General features: G+C 41.6%; 1 protein-coding gene across 4 annotated transcripts in view; it reads left to right on the forward strand.

Moving 5' to 3' along the window:
• Nucleotides 1-13419, forward strand: part of Fas1 (fasciclin 1 Fas1 domain-containing) — a 224566-nt gene extending 211147 nt beyond the window's left edge. For 3 of the 4 annotated variants that reach the window (XM_029299477.2, XM_085480086.1, XM_029299478.2), the window contains 5 exons: nucleotides 5995-6209; nucleotides 7960-8122; nucleotides 8389-8530; nucleotides 8924-8965; nucleotides 12720-13419. In XM_029299477.2, coding sequence (XP_029155310.1) covers nucleotides 5995-6209; nucleotides 7960-8122; nucleotides 8389-8530; nucleotides 8924-8965; nucleotides 12720-12913 — 756 coding nt within the window. In that variant the 3' untranslated portion in view covers nucleotides 12914-13419. The remainder of the gene's footprint in view (nucleotides 1-5994; nucleotides 6210-7959; nucleotides 8123-8388; nucleotides 8531-8923; nucleotides 8966-12719) is intronic. The other variant, XM_085480093.1, reaches the window with a different exon arrangement.
• The last annotated feature ends 3426 nt before the right edge of the window (nucleotides 13420-16845 follow it).

Below are 16845 nucleotides of genomic sequence, written 5' to 3' on the forward strand. Positions count from 1 at the left end.
TGTCTTATTGTAACGAATATTCTCTTGTAAAATTATCTTTGTATTTTTTTATAAAGATATATATATATATATACTTATTTCATTTTTACTAGGATTATATTTTTTCACAAAAAAAAATGAAAGCCAAGACTGCGAAATAGAATAATCGCGAATCTCATAAAGTAACAAAATCTCTTTATTTCGCGGAAGATGTCGAATATCCTGCGGGAAAACTCGCGACACGAAAGAAATGTAAATCAGCAATGCGTCCCGCGTTTTCCTTTCCAGGCGATGCCTGCGAGTCTTCTTCGCTTTCTTGCCGACGCGAGATACGTCCTATATGTCTTCGGTTCGATTGTCTGCAATATCGGTTGCATTTCCGATATATAATATGTATTACGTCGAGGCTTTCGGGTATGCACGCTTTTCGCGGGTAAATTTGCGGAAACTCTTGCGTCCAGGTGGTCGTGGGAATTTGATTTCGAACTGCACGAACTTTTCGCCGGCCGAGAAGAGATCTATCCTTTTTCGCAGAAAGAAAACGTTTTTCTCGATCGATCGCTGGGTCTCTCTCGGCAATCTAATTCGTTTCTCCATTCCTCGAACTTACGATAACAATGAATATTAACGAGCCGCGTTCGCGAATCAACGGGACGAAGTTCGCGATGCATTCGAGAAAATATTCGCGAGAAAAAACGCCTCGAAATTTCGCGACGGATCTTTCTCGATAAAAAACGAAAAAAAAAATTAGATCGTTTAAATTAAATCGAAGTAAGACTCGTATAAATATTTTTTCCCCAGAAATGCGCAATCATCGGATCGATCGCATCGAGTCTGCGGATGTCGAATTCTCATTGGAGGTGAACGATCGCGCGAAAAGAGCGTTTTCAGGGTGGTAACGCGCGCACATTAATTTCCACGTCCAGTCGGATTTGCGGGGAAATCAACGCGTTGACTTATGAGGTTCGACGAGAGCCAATTGAAGAGAGAGAGAGAAAGTGCGAGATAACGCGCGTTCCGTAAAATTAATAATTACAGCCAATAATACAGCGACGAGACTCTCCGCGCGAATCTATCGCGTTATCTAGCGTTCGCTACAACTCGTCGGTATCTCCCTCGCAACGTCGAGAGCCCACGATGAACGCAATTACGCGAAATCTCCGATACAGCTAATTACACTTCAATATCCATCGAGCCGCTTCAATCATTCAGCAACGCCGATATGGGATGTTGGCTTTAATTACTCCGCTCGCTCTTTAATAAATTAACATTCGAACAGTATAAATAAACACTCGGGTCGGAGATGAACGTACGAGAGAGCGTTTGTAAAGTCGGCGTGATCCTACAATCGTTCGATTGATCGCGACACGAAACGCTACATCATCATCAGGGCGGTCGAGAAGATACAAATGCGTTAGGTGGACGTTTTTCTTTCCGATCGTCATCATATTCGCATTCGTTCGGAGAAGAGTGAGAGACGATTCGATTTAACGTGATTACCGCGCCATCGCGATAGGTCGAGTTGCGACGTTATCAATTAATTTACGAATGGATTATCATAAAAGCGCTAGCGAACAGGTGCGCTAATACGAATTCGCTAATTGCTGGTAGTTACTGGCGATTCGATCGGCAATATCGGCTGTTATTTACTGCGTGCACTCTGCACGAACGTGCTGCGTGGACCAATATTGACTCCGCTTGTGTCTCGTGCGCAGAGAGTACGTAGAGTGGTGTATATATTAATCACGGTAAACAAAGGGTAAATCGCCCTTAATCGGAAACAACGTAGTTTCTGCGCGGCGTGACATTTTCGCATGGCCGCCGCCGCGTGACCGATCGTTGATTAGGATATTTCAGACCCATCGTGTCTCTGTTGTATTATGTCAATTCTATCCGACGAATCCGCTTTCCGCCAGTCATCCGAATTAAACGATTCGAGTTCAAGTAACAATTAGAAAATACAAATACTGATTTGGAATCGTCTCTCTTGCCGTGCCAGCGTGAAGATAATTCCGATTTAGCTAGGTTTGCATTTGCATGTTTAGCGAAATGAACAGAGCTTTATTTAATATCTACATTTATGAAAGAGCGTTTGAAATTTTGAAACGTAAATATACATTTCAAACTAAAATTACTTGATGAAAGTAAACTGCTCCCTTTGCATGAAGGTAGGTTTGAACATTTGTAGGGAAAAGTTGGACATTTTATCTAATGCCAAAATAACAGTATATCTATTTTTTAATAGTACTCTTGCAACCAAATAAAAATATTATATACGTGCGGACAAACAAATATACATGTCAAACTAAAATTACTTGATGAAAAAAAAACTGCTCCCTTTGCATGAAGGTAGGTTTGAACATTTATAGGGAAAAGTTTGACATTTTGTCTAATGCCGAAATAACAGCATATATTTTTTTAATAGTACTCAAGCAAATAAAAATATTATATACGCGTGCGAACAAACAAAACCATTTAAATTCAATTTTCGCGTATGAAGTCGAGTTCGTCTGCATTTCAGCGCGAAAATTGTCACACAATTTTCCAGAGAACCGCTATTCTCCGCGACATTGTATCCAATTTCGTCCATTTCACATGGTCGTAATAAAAACTGTCCACAATAGTTGTCAGCCTTTTTTGAAGATGCCAGCTTTCACACAATGTTATCAAGATACAAAAGCGAGGTCTACCAGACGTCGGCGAAAACCATCCCCGAGCTACCTTATTAATCTCTCACGGCATCCGCTTCTGCTGTTTTGAAACAAATTTTTATATTTGACCATTTTTTCTTCAACTCGCGTTTGATTCTTTTTTCCCGCCCTCGCAACAAGACCAATTTGCATTAAGCTGCGCGCGCGAGTCGGGGTCGAAAGGGAAAATAATTAATAACCCCTGTCCGAGGATATGATAAGCAAACAACCACCATGTAAAAAAAAAAAAAAAAAAAAAAAAATATGCCGTACATCAACTCACGCACGCGGGCACGATGAGCCAGACATATGCGCGTTCCTTTCTATATGTCGTTCCCTCTTCTTCCCTCTTTTTTTATCCGGTCTGATTTGCATTAAGCACCGCACGCACCGGTGCGCCCGCGCGCACTAATTTATCGTCGAGATATGTTTTACACCGCTTTCATGCTTTATGACCCCACGCGCGCGTCTCGGAAGAGCGACTCTCTCGCGCACGCTGATGAAATGATAAAGCGCTGCCGGAAGAGAAGGCGCCACGACGTAAAATTCAATTTTATTCGCGATCGCCCTCCGCGAAACTACAGCTTTCGAACCATCGTATTTTAGGCATACGCGGGTTATTTCAAGTATCGGGCTCGGATATCCTTCGCTTCGGCGCATAATTTCATTTGGAATATTAGTTTAAGATTTTAAATATCATTCTCGTATTCGTATGGCCGAGTATTGATTAAAGAATCATTAAGTCCGACCTCTCCAGATCTGCACGTCATTTATATATTTGACTGTCTCTTAGTCCTCAGAATTATAAATGTCCAAATTTTAATTCCTTATTTAATTTCGTATGTAAGTTACACGAATATCACGAAATAGTTCAATTTAGCTAGAGTCTCTTCGGTAAATTTGACTTAACTCGATGACTTTCCGACTCTTCTGTTTATGTTATTAATAAAATGTACATGTACAAATTTTACGCAGAGATTTCAGAATGAATCCAAAAAGACAGATAAATCAATTTCAATCTTCCTCTCGTCTCGCGACGTTTACTTTTCTTTTCTGTTTCAATAGCGTGATTTATTCCGTTACGATCCGTATTCGTAATTAATTTATTCAACGTCGTTCCTCGCGCAAATAAAACGACGGCGAGGTGACTTTACGCGTGGCTAATTGATAACTGCGAGCGTCGGATAAGAAATTAATTGCATAGACATATCGGAAGTAATGAGCGCTTATCAAAAGGGTGATCGTGAAAGGTTCGAGAGTCTTTTTCTTATTTCATAAAATTAAAAGCGTTCCACTTTAAAGTGGTAAGTAACTTGAAACTTTAAATTAGTCTGACATAATATTGATACAATATATAAAACGACGAGATTTTAGACAGATAAAAATGGATTCTAATATATATATATATTACATATTTAATAAAATTAAAATAGATCAACAGAATTTTCAATAAAGGAATAAGACAGAAATATTTCTTTCTTTGATGATATTTTTATTGAGAGATCTATCTTTGTGAGAATATTAAAATTTTCTATTGATTAATTCCAAGAGGAATGAGACGATAAATATAAGAACTCAATATAGAATAACAGAAGACGTTTTCTTTGATTTCTTTGCTGTCCAAGATGCCACTTGAAATCTCGGCTTTACATTTCAATTTAAAGCAAAATCGACGTCAAATAACTCCAAAAATACTCCCGATATCTTTTTTGCGACATACCGCGTACACATTTTCCCAGTTTCTCGGTTCGGAGAGAATCTCGGGTTCGCGCGGATAAACGTCAAGAAAGTAACCGGAAGTGGCTCTGAGTGCGCACCGGGAAATTCATGAGAACTGGATCAGCCGGAAAAGGGATCGTTGCCTCTTGGCGCTCTCTATACCGAGCTTTCCGTCCCGACATCGACGACGGAGGCGAATGAGAGGAAAGAGAAAGGAATGGGGAAGGGATGGAGAAGCGCCGATTTGCAATCCGGACGATATTTGCAAGTTAAAAGCTCGCACTGCCGAGAGAAACGACTATGTACGCCGCATCGTCCGGATAATCCGGCGGATCGAAGGGATTCGTTTCACTCCGTTATCGCACCTCCGACATGGCTGTCTTTCGAGATCAAATTTCACGTCCGTCGATAAGAAAGCAGATCGCGCACCCCGTTCTGGGAACGTTCGCCCCAGGTTCGCGATTACGCGATTTTTTTCCGGAGATTGTCGTCGTTGATAGCTTCCCTTTGACGTCTTCCTCTAATCGCGGAATAACCGACACATTATCGTTGATCACTCTGTCATTTTTCATGCTGGTCTTAAAGATGACTGTATAATTCGATAATCTTCACGATAAAGCCGAATTATTTTATTGAGATTACACGACCAACTATTAGGGGTACAATTTGCTTTAATAGTAACTGATGGCTTTATCTTGATGGTGCTTGGGGTCGCGGAATAATCGGTACGTTATCGTTGATTTGATTTTGTTTCGCGGGATAACTAAAACCGAATTATTTTATTAATAGAGACGATGATTAAAATATCAGAGACACAATTTATCTTAATACATTTGTCAGTGACGGCCTGAAGCATGACACGTCGGATTCTGTGCAGACTGTAGTTTATAAAATTGATGTTTTCTTGTGTATTTATTAGCGTATGTTCGATGTATGTATTGTGTACTTGGGATGACGTGCACGCACAATCGTAACTTTGTGTGAAACTTATAACATCGAAACTTAGTTTCTTCGTTTCACTCTTGTGCATGTGTGTATGTGTATACAGTATACACGCGGAAAATTCTCGAGCACGGAAACGCAAATAACTTTTAATTTCTCGTCTTTTCTCCAACTGTGTTTGTGCACGAAATCGATTATTTATACCAGTTCTCCGAAGGCGATTCTCGAGAGACTCACGCTCGCTCGATTCTTTGCATATATATTTTTCAAATTTCAAGAGAATCGCGTCAAGCATTTCCCTGCAAATTACATGCAAGTTATCGAATTTCTAAATCCAATATATCGAACACATATTTTATCGACACGTATGCATACCTATAAGACAATCGAATCGAGTATAGTATCGAGAGTCACGTGCCTTCGAAGCGCCCATAGCATCCTCTCTGTGCGTCCCTCTTCGACAGTCTTATTCCAGAGTTTATTTTTTACACGTATCTTCTCGCACTCCCTCCATCTTGTCTCTCTCCGGCTGCACTCGCGCTGCAGCCGGAACGTGTAACGCAATCCTTTGAAAACAGCGCACGTGACCCCGGTGGTTAACGCGAGTCACGCGTCGCCACGTCACTCGCATTCCCTCACAGAGCTTCCGCACGAATTCTTGCAGGTGCAGACCGCCGCCGAGAAGAAGAAGCTCTACTTCAACGTGGTGGAAGGCCCGAGGGGGAACCAGACTGTCACCGTCGAGGGTGGCGGCGTGAACGCCACCATCATTACTGCCAACATCGCCGCCACCAACGGGATTATCCATATAATCGACAGGTTGCTCGGGGTTCCCTACACCACCGTGCTCGACAAACTCAGGACCGACCCGATGCTCAAGTGAGTCTCTCTCTCTCTCTTCTTCATCTTTATTCATCTTTATGCTAAGCGATCCGGATCATCGACTCTCGTTTTATGAGATCCCGAACGCGTTAGTTGTGTTAAAGGAAAAAAGGAAGACATATCTATCATATGCATTTTGATCTCTTTGGGATTAAATTTTAATTTTATTTATGAATCATCTTCTTTTCCTCCCCTCTTCTTCTCATTACGCTTAAGTCTCTAATTTTATATATGTGCATTCCGATAAAAAGAGAAATTATGTAAATTGTGTTACACCTCGGTTTCTTCTAAAATTTCTACCTTACACGAAATAACGATACCGGACCAATCATCTCTTACGAGAAGAGTATCTCTATCTTTAATTATCTCTGTCATCGATAATTAGGAGGTACAGCGCGCGTTCTACTTACACGTGCGCGTCGTAGATATGATCTTCTCACGGGACATCGCCACCGTTGTTACACCACGCCTTATCCATTCCTGAAAGAAAATCTTATCGTCGCGCGTGACCCGGGAAAAACCTTTCTTTCCTGCGCACGACTCGGCCGCGCTCTTCTTTCTCGTCCGAATTTAATTAAAATAACGCAACAAATCCCCATTTCAATTACCGCGAACTCATCGGCTCGACGGTATCGTCGACGTAAAAACTATAATCGTGGAGAGCCTTACCGCCCGGAATTGCATAGTTCCGCAGGGCAGACCCACGTCGGATCTATTAAATTCGTAACCTGGTCCCTCGTCCCTGCGCCGATATTGCCTCCTTGTTCAATTTAACGGTCGGCACTCGGAAGCGCCACGCAAAAAGCGAATAAACTCACTCGGCGAGATTACCGACCTGGAACATATCGGGTTCGCCGGCGACTCTCCGCTGCACCCAGACCTCATCCCGTTTAACTCCGGCGTCCTAGAATTCAGAGGATCGACTATACCGGATCATCGGAAGAATTTGAGAAGGAGCAGAATATTCCTAGAAAGAGAGACGGCGCCGGATTAGTCCAAGGAGTTAAATCGACGGTGAAATTTACTAGGTATCTAAAAAGATATAAAGATCCCAAAACGTTCAGGAGTCACGCGAGTTTGCGATTTAAATACTCCCGGACGAGGGAATCTCAAGCCCGACCTTTAACGACCGACAGATTTAAGGAGCGCTGATGACCCGAGCACTGCGAGATCCGCTGGGGTTTACAAAGTCCGTTGTGCAGCAACGAGGAGATCTTCTCTCTCCGGGAGAAAATTGTTTATGCACGTTGATCCAAATAGCCGGCCAACAATCGTGCTCCGTCATACCGTTGGCAGCTTTCCGCGCGAAGAAAGCGTTGTGTGGATTATCTCCTAATTTAAAATTATAATTGATATCCGCGGAAGAGACGGTGCAATTCTCTCCACAGGTAGACGAGGTCGGCTTTATAAAGAAGAGAGAGATAGAGAGAGAAAGAGAGATCAAGCACGCCGGGGTAGTGGAGAAGCGGATTAATCCCGTAAGAGGCAACGCGCGAAGGTGAGCCCCGGGAAGCGGATAGAGTAAACATCACGATGTTACCGCGGTCTACTCGCAATCCTCCGTCTCGGAAAAATTTCTCCGGCGCGCTTAACCCGCACGATTCAATTAAACCGATTTAAGCAACGCGGATGAGAAGGGCATTATGACGTTATTTACCGTCTCTAAAATCATTTTCGCGATTCACCTCGCGGGTTATCAGCGTGAAATTAATAATCGTCCTTTTCCCTTTGTCCTGTTTTTTTTCAGCGCGACATACGTCCTGGGTCAGCGACGCAGCTTCAACGCTCAGCTGAACGACACGACGAAGAGATTCACGTACTTCGCTCCGCACGATGAGGCCTGGAACAACGCGGCGACCAGCTACCCGTCAACCATCAAGAAACTCTTCATGGCCGAGTTTAGTTATCATGTGAGTAATCTTGCTAAGTGCAGCGTCGCGTAGATCTCTCTCGGGCCATCGTATTCGTTCCCATCGAAAAGATACTCTCGTTACCCTATCCTTGTTCTTTAAATTCTTTAATGACGCCGTACCTTCGCACTTTTCAAGCTCTTAAATTTATAAATGGAATTAAGAGCCACGAATATGAGAGCGCAAAGAGAGCCGGAGAGCGTGTTATTAAAAAAGAAATTACATCCCGCTACATCTGATCATAAAAATGTATGACTCATTTACAGACGAAGCAGATCCTGGAGCGACACCTCGTAGTCGCGGACCAGGCGTATACGATGGCGAAGTTGAGGGAGATTAGCAACGACACCATCAAGCTCACGGCGATGAGGGACAGTTTGAAGATTCGCGTCAAAGAAGTCGGCGAAAGTGAGTAAATTTCATTTTATAAATAGCGTGCACACGTAACCAGCGCACACTTGTACCTATGCACAGAAAATATATATATATATATGTACCATATATATATATATTATCTCACGTCACCTGAAGGTGTCGGTCGTCTGACGCGCGCGTGAGATCTCTCGTTCGAACATAAACTAGACGTGTGTAAATTCGCCAAGTACGCATACATTAGGGAAAGTTTCCCCGTCGACGGGCGCGTTCCCCGGGCGATGAAACGCCCGCTTAAACGTTAACGCTCTATCGAGATCGACTGTCGGCTCTGCCACGCGCGCGATTGTTCTCGCGGAACCGTCGTCGCGTCACATTACCGCCTGTCACCGACACTCTCAAACCTGGTTGCTGTCTGATTACATGTAGATGAGAAGTACGACGAAAACGCAATCCGTCCAGAAACATCCGGTGAGTTGAGTTAAGTGTGTTTAAACGTCGCCGACGACACGAGCGCTTTCACATTGTACGAAGCAAAGCACTTACTTAAGTGTGAAGGAGTGCACCCCTCTCTTACGCAACGCGTTACACACCTCGCGTATACATACACGTCGTCTTGTCACGCATATATGTACGTGTATACGCGCGAGAGAACTGTGTGCGTGCGTACAACTCACTCCGGCGAAGTTCGCTTTTAATCCTGGCGGATCCTTGGACTCTGCTCTCTTCAATCGAATCGTTGAAATGTCGCCGACAGTGTTGTCAGCTTGGATGCTTTTAAGATGAAGATGAAAATGTAAATTATGAAACGGATATAAAAATATATTCATATTTTTATTTATAAATTATCACTTGCTGCTTGTTCTGCTACTTAAGTATTTTTATGTGCTATATAACTCTAATCCAAATTATCCGATTGTGAACATTATTCTAGATGATTTAGTGAAGATAATACTTTTTTATATCTAAGATATGTAGATGTAGATAATATATATTTTTATTATTTATATAAAGATAAGATGATGCAAAAATTTCATCTGGATGATCATCTATATAATTTTATTTAAATAATAGCAAACACTGGTCACCGATAAGATTTCACCCAACGAGTGTTTTAGATCAGCTGATCTTTAATGAAAACACTGACATTTCGCTCTTACGTTTAACTGTGACAATAATTTCCCTGAAAGACATTACTAATTGATTTTCAATCTTATACTTGTAACTGAAATAAGCTGAATTTCTTATCGGTGATGAAACATTGATTCCATTTAGGAGAGTGAAATGTGTTAATATCTGAGCTCGCGGAATTTCTGTGCATATTTTGAAATCCTTTTGTATCCTTGATGTTCAAAGATGATTTAGATAATTCTGTTTCCAAAAATTACCTTCTAAAAAAATCTCGAGCGAAGATATCGGAGGATCCTCCGGGATTCTTGGATCTCAAACCGCCAACCTCGCTGGATCCTGAAATCGTTAGATCCTTGGATGCTGCAACGGTTCTGATTTAGCTTACGAGTGATCATATCGCTTTGCGCTTACGCTAACGTACAATTTTTCAGTTTATACTCGTACGCTACGCTTATGTATATATATACAAAAAGGATCTACGAATATAGGATCTGACGTGGAGAGGGCAAAGATCCATTTTCTTCGACCAAAAATTCGAACTTTGCACGGTGCGAGTTGCGTATAGATCTCGTTCGCACTGAGACAAGCCATGAGCCGTCGATGCTTGGTTTGATTATTTCGATTTATTATTTCAATTATATTGCATCGCAGTCACTTTGCGCAGACGTCCTCGAACCACGAGTCTCATCTCATTCGAGAGCTCGTTCTTATCACTTTTACGACGTTCGAGAGCATCTGCTTCCACAGTATTCTCACGATCGAACTCGCTATTGAATAACATAAGAGTCTGCGCACATATGATGAAAAGCGTCCGCGAAAACGAAAGATTTTCGCGTCCTGATTTTCACGACCAATTAAAACGCGGATTCTCGATTCTGCGGGACGCGTTCACGCCTGTAGGCGACAATTTTCGTTATAGTCGCAGCTGGCGTTTCCGGGGGTTTCAGGGGTCAAAAGTCACCGAATCGAGATGGAGAGAGAGAGAGAGAGAGGGAGAAAGAGAGAAAGAAGCCGACGTGAAAGAGAGCGAGATGGGACGAAACGTGCGGTACGCGAGAAACAAAAGCGTATTAATTGCGGCGAGGGCAACAATACTCATTGTGAACGGCGGAATTAATTACGACGAGGAGTACGCTCATTGTTGCGCGTAAATTAATTGCTACAACAACGGCAATAGGATATCATTACCTTTGTCGCGGGGAAAATGAGGAGATCCACCCCTTTCGTTGGGTTTTGCGATTCCTATTTATTGCGCGCCGAGAGACAACCGCAAACGTGTTTGCGCGATGCGTGGAATAAGGATTTCATTCGCGAAGAACACGCAAATCTTAAGAGAAAAAGAGAGAGAGATGTCCTCCGGAAACGCTTTACCTCTTTCCGTCATTTTTGAGAGAACCCAATTATTTGACAGTGAGAAACGATTTGATTGTTTTTCGATCGTAAGCAGATTTTAATCTCTAATTGCGCTCTGTTAAGCTGTGCAAAAACAGCTGTTTATCATTAATATGGAAATAAGCGGTGTAGTAATGTATTACGTCGATCGATACGGAATTACAAATATTCCACCGCTAATATTAATGAAACCGTGAGATAAACGAAACGGCGTACCAACAATTTTAACGAACCGAAAAGTATAATTTTAACGCAACATTTCGTTTGGATTTGATTTGGAAATTGTTGAGGCAGCAACGAACTAACTAACTAACTCGCATCGAGTTCCCGCTCCACTCGGCTACTTTTCACGTAAAGAGCGACGCGTGTAGACTACGGAAAGGGTTTCGTTTCCGGACGGACTGCTGCGAAGTGCAACGTCCACTTCCGTACGACGTCCCGGAAATTCTCGTGTGGACCCTCGTAAACAGAACTCCTTTTCACTAGAGTTCCTACGCGAAGCGTGACGAATATTTGCGTCCGTGCGGAATTTTCCACGTTGTTGGAAACGAGAAACGTCGCGTCGGTGAGAAATGAAAATCGTCTGTTGAAAAATATGCCGAAAATAAATTATATGTATATATGTCATCGGCGATCTTGACGTTGCGGAAACGAATCGCGCGCCCCATTATGGGCCGGAACCGTCGCGTCGATTTATTATGCACCTTTCGACCGCCATTTAAATGCAAATTCCTTGATTATCCTCGGCGCTAATTGCTACGTGCCCAACCCGGTCATCCGCTCTCGCCTATAATATGAACGAATTTCCGAAGCGTTTCCCCGAAACCAGCCGCTTTAATTCCGCTCCGTTTTACGATCTTGCGTGGAGATTTGACGAGGATCACACGGGGCGAAAGATTAAGTTCGGTGTAGACGTCTTCGTTAACCGTAAGGAAAAGATGCCGAGTAATTGGAAAGAAAGTGACGTCGGTATCACAACGTATTACCTCGAATCGAAAATTTTCTCCTACCTTCGATTTCAATTTTCAATCCAACTAACATCTACTTTAACAAGCGATATGAAACCTTTTTTCAAACTATGTAATATAGTTTTATCAAAAGCTCTCTTTTCAAACTTTTAAATGAAAAACTGTTTATTTACTTGTTCTTTATCTATTTGAACATGTAGCAATAAATTTCTGTGTAAATTAAATTACCTGTCAAAATTTTTTCGAATCCACGAAACGTGAGAAAATTGAAATTGAAAATGGCAGCAAAATTTCGATTCGTGACTCTCGCCTCGTTCAATTTAGCGATGATGAGAATTTTATTTACAATTTTTACAGCGCTGTTTGTGTGATTGTCCAATCTCTCTCATCACTAGATACTACTATTACATTTAGCTTTATCAAGTATTGTTAGAGAGCGTCGAGATTCTTCACTCTTTTCAATGTTTCATTCATCGATTTTTTATTCCTTCAGCATCTCACGACATTATACATATATCTTAAGACTATATAGTAGATTTGTATCTCCATCTTCAAGTTGTTAATTCGAGACCCGACGATCGTCGGGTCGAGAGAGCTTTGCATTTTGCATCGCAGCGCTCGCTTTCTCAGTTTCAACTCATCCTTTCGTCCTTCTTTATGTCCCAGCCTCCTTTATATCCCCGAGTCTAGAAATATAATCGTCAATCTCTCTTTGGCTTTCTGTTTCTTTCCAGGCTACTGGGTGGTCTGGGATGGCTCCAAGAGAATCCGTGTCGTCCGCCCGGACGTCGAGTGCACCAACGGGATAATCCACGTGATCGACGGGGTGTTTCTCAAGGATAGCGACGTGCGAGTGACGGGCGCCGCGTCGCTGGCCAGCCTGGCGCCCCACCTGATCATGATATTGATAGCCAAGTGGCTGTTGTAAGCAAACCCTGGAATCGTGTCGCATCGTCTCGCATCTATGCACAGGTGCGTCTATTAGGAATTTCCTTTGGGGCCGTTCTACGATCGTTTCTCGCGCGAGAAACCGGTCGATCGTCCTGACGTTGGATCGCAATTTCTCTTCGCGGACGCTCGTTACAGAGTGGACCAGGGAGAGATAAGGGTTGGGGAAATAGAGATAGAGTCCGAAGATCCCGAGAATCCGCGAGACCGAAGATCCAGGGACCTAACGAGCAGAGGACAGCAACGAGGATCGGAGGATACGCGAAGATTCGAAGGGGAATCTAGAGATCTGCGGAGAAGATGACGTTCGACGTTACAACGATCGCACGATGGGGGACGACGGGAGGACGACCGAGCACTCGCGATCGCATGGCCTCAAAAACAAGCCAGGATAGCCTATTATTTATTGAGTAATGGTCCGTGGACGTAGCGGGACAATTTTACGGGTTAGAAGCGTTAATTGTACCAAATAAATGATTAATCGTACCAAGTAATCTAAATAAATTTATGGGGGAGGAACGGAGGGGGGGGGGAGAAGCGTGAGAAGAGGGAGGGGTGAAGATTTCGAGGAACCTACTTCGAGTACAAGGACAACGACGGATTTGCATTTCGCGCTACATCGTGCGAATGTTTGCGAGCGAACGAGTGAGGTGAAAATAAAATCGCTTCAGGTTCATTATCGATCGCCATTCTGTCTATTTTAATCGGGAAACGGTGTTCAAAAATTCACTCTTCTTCCATTATCACATGACTTGAAATTAATTATGTCTAATCAATCGAATAATCTCGGGGATCGATCGATAATTTGATACGATTTAATTTCAACCTCACACATTGTTCTGTAGAGTCATAATAAGAACTTAATAATACACGAGAAAGATCCACATTGAGAACAAGACTTCGCGATTCCTTCGCGGAATCCTACGATTTTATACGACACTACTAATCGTAAACGTAAAATACGATAATCCCTTCCCTCTAAAGCGACGACAGTAATAAAGCCAAGCGCAAGCAATATAATCGATCGTCCTTTTCGATTAACGGCGGTAATAAAACCGAACGTGCAGTAACCGATTCGATTAATTAGCAAAGCGAACGAATAAGAGCTTTCAGAACAACAGATCTTTTCGTCTTGAAGCTCCAACCAATTTCAGGATATTTCAGGATGTTCTTCGATCCTCAGGATTTGGATCGTCGAATTTTGTCGGATCTCAGGATGGATTTTTTAATAAGTCTGTAAATTTTCGTAAAGATTCTTCTCTTCTCAGACAGGATCATCGGATTCTCGGACTCTCTTAGTAGATCCCACAGAATTCTAAGCTTCCAATTCTTCGGGTTTCTCGGTCGGTTTAAATAATTATTAATTATAATTATTAATTAAAATATTAATTATAATTGTTAATTATATACGAGCTTTCAGAACAACAGATCTTTTCGTCTTGAAGCTCCAACCAATTTCAGGATATTTCAGGATGTTCTTCGATCCTTGGATCCTCAGGATTTGGATCGTCGAATTTTGTCGGATCTCAGGATGGATTTTTTAATAAGTCTGTAAATTTTCGTAAAGATTCTTCTCTTCTCAGACAGGATCATCGGATTCTCGGACTCTCTTAGTAGATCCCACAGAATTCTAAGCTTCCAATTCTTCGGGTTTCTCGGTCGGTTTAAATAATTATTAATTATAATTATTAATTAAATTATTAATTATAATTGTTAATTATATACGGCGTTGCGCCGTATCGATTCCGCGGTGGCCTCGGTGGCGAAATCGAATCGACACCGACGTATCTCGGGGTAAATGCTCACCCCGTTTAAGTAACGTCGCTCTCTTCGAGATATCGTGTTCTTGACCCTTTCGTCGTTAAAGGGTTCACGGCATACCGCTATGTATCATATCGTATTTACATTGTCTACTTACCGAGAATACTGCCACGCACTTGCGGACGAGTTTTTGTACGATTATTATTATCAAAGAGAAAGCGAGAAAGAACGAAGGAGCAAAGAGAGACAGAAGGGAGCGGTAGAGTGTTCTACCTTAAAAGCACAGCGATTCTTGGAAAAAATAGGCGTGTCAAGGTATTACACGAATTTAACAAAAAAATAAATAAATGAGCTATCTCTCGAATAACGGATGCGCGAAGGCAGAAAAAGAGAGATGCTTGATTTTTTTGCAAGTTCTTTATAGTAATTAAAAATGCTCCATGGTATTTTCTAGGGTTGAGTAAATTTAAAGAAATTAATAGGAAACTATATTCTGTAGAGAGAGAGAGAGAGAGAGAAAGAGAGAGAGAGAGAGAGTATTTCAATTTAAGAAAATAAATTATTTAATTCCCTAGTTAGAAAAACCAAGAGAGGAGAATGGCAATGAATCGGAAAAAAGTCGAAGGGAGATATCGTTCAATTAATCCTACCGACGTTACAAAGACGATTCATCTACAGAATGAGTTCCTATTCATTTCGTTTGATTCGCCTATTTTTTTTCTCTCTTTTTTTTACGAGAACTGGAAGATATTCCGTGACCATATCTACTTTCGGTCCTACAAGCTTTATCGTTCCATCGTAATAACAATATCCTGATATAACTTTCTGCTCCCTCGACATGCTCATTGCATTACACACATACACATACATGCATACATACATATACACACACATACCCTGTCCGTCAAATAGCGAACTTACCGTTAAGACCTTAGCTGTATGCATGCAAGCAATAGCGAGAACCCGTCTCGAAAGAAAACTTGGACGTGGCCAGGAAGAAACTGGTATAGACTTAGAAACGAAAATCAAATGATATTCGGATCGACGGGGAACCCTTTCGCTGCGCGAAATATTCTCTAGCCAAAAGTTTCGGCGAAGGAAAAATATAAGTGAATACCTTCGAAACTTTTCGCACAGACGTGACAGACATACTAATCTCTGATGACACAAAAATATTTCCCGATCGAGTATACGTTATATTGTAATCGTGGATGATTGATCTTGGATTATTAAATTTTCAAACATTCCTCATGTATCCTGGACTCAAAGAGACACGAAAGAGACGAAGCTTTATTCGTCAATTGATCGAACATTTTCTTAGCGAATATTCCCGTGCAAGATTATCTACCAAAGAATTGAATATCGAAGGATATTAAAGAACAAACGGAAATTTCCAATTAGTTTCCGTCTTTGCTAAGAAAAAATCGATTTCACATTCTTTCACGAATAGAGTTTCGTACTGCAAGCGTACGCTTTCTTCGCAGTGAAGGGGTTAAAGAGAAAAAGAAAAGAAAAGAAAGGGAAACGAGTCAGCACGGAACACGTTCGAAGCTCGAAGGAGGATTGAACCTCGAAATTTCGAAACCTCCTTAAAGACAAAGCGGCAAGAAGTGCAGGATAGTTCATGTTCAACTGATAAAACGCCGAAACCTAAATGAAAGACAATTGACTGATTGGATCGGGGGTCGTTAAGTTTCGCAACACGATCCGGTGACTTGTTCGCGTTAGTCACGTATAAAAAGAGAATTTGTAATTAGCGGGCGCGCGTAATCGAAGCAGCCACAACCTTCTTCACGAGAACTTGATTTAACAAAAATAAAAAAAAGGTCGATGTTATACGTGTTGATATCAGTCTATACATATATATAAAGCAAATAAATAAAGATATATATAATAAACAGAGATATATATTAATGAGGAAGAAAGTATCGATTAAAGAAGAGCGAACTGGAAAAAGAATGATAAGGGAGAGAAAGAGAAAGAGAGAAAAAAAAACAAAATACACTATCAGATGATAACTTAAACTTGTTGTTGGGATGAATTGATATTACGAATTATTATTATTACTATTATTATTATTATTACAATTATTACCTATATAAAATATACATAAACTCTAATTAACACTGTTTGCTCGTTAGATGAACAAAA

The sequence above is a fragment of the Nylanderia fulva genome, unplaced genomic scaffold (genome assembly GCF_048542155.1).
Source record: "Nylanderia fulva isolate GAGA-0341 unplaced genomic scaffold, ASM4854215v1 Scaffold1, whole genome shotgun sequence".
NCBI lineage: Eukaryota > Metazoa > Arthropoda > Insecta > Hymenoptera > Formicidae > Nylanderia > Nylanderia fulva.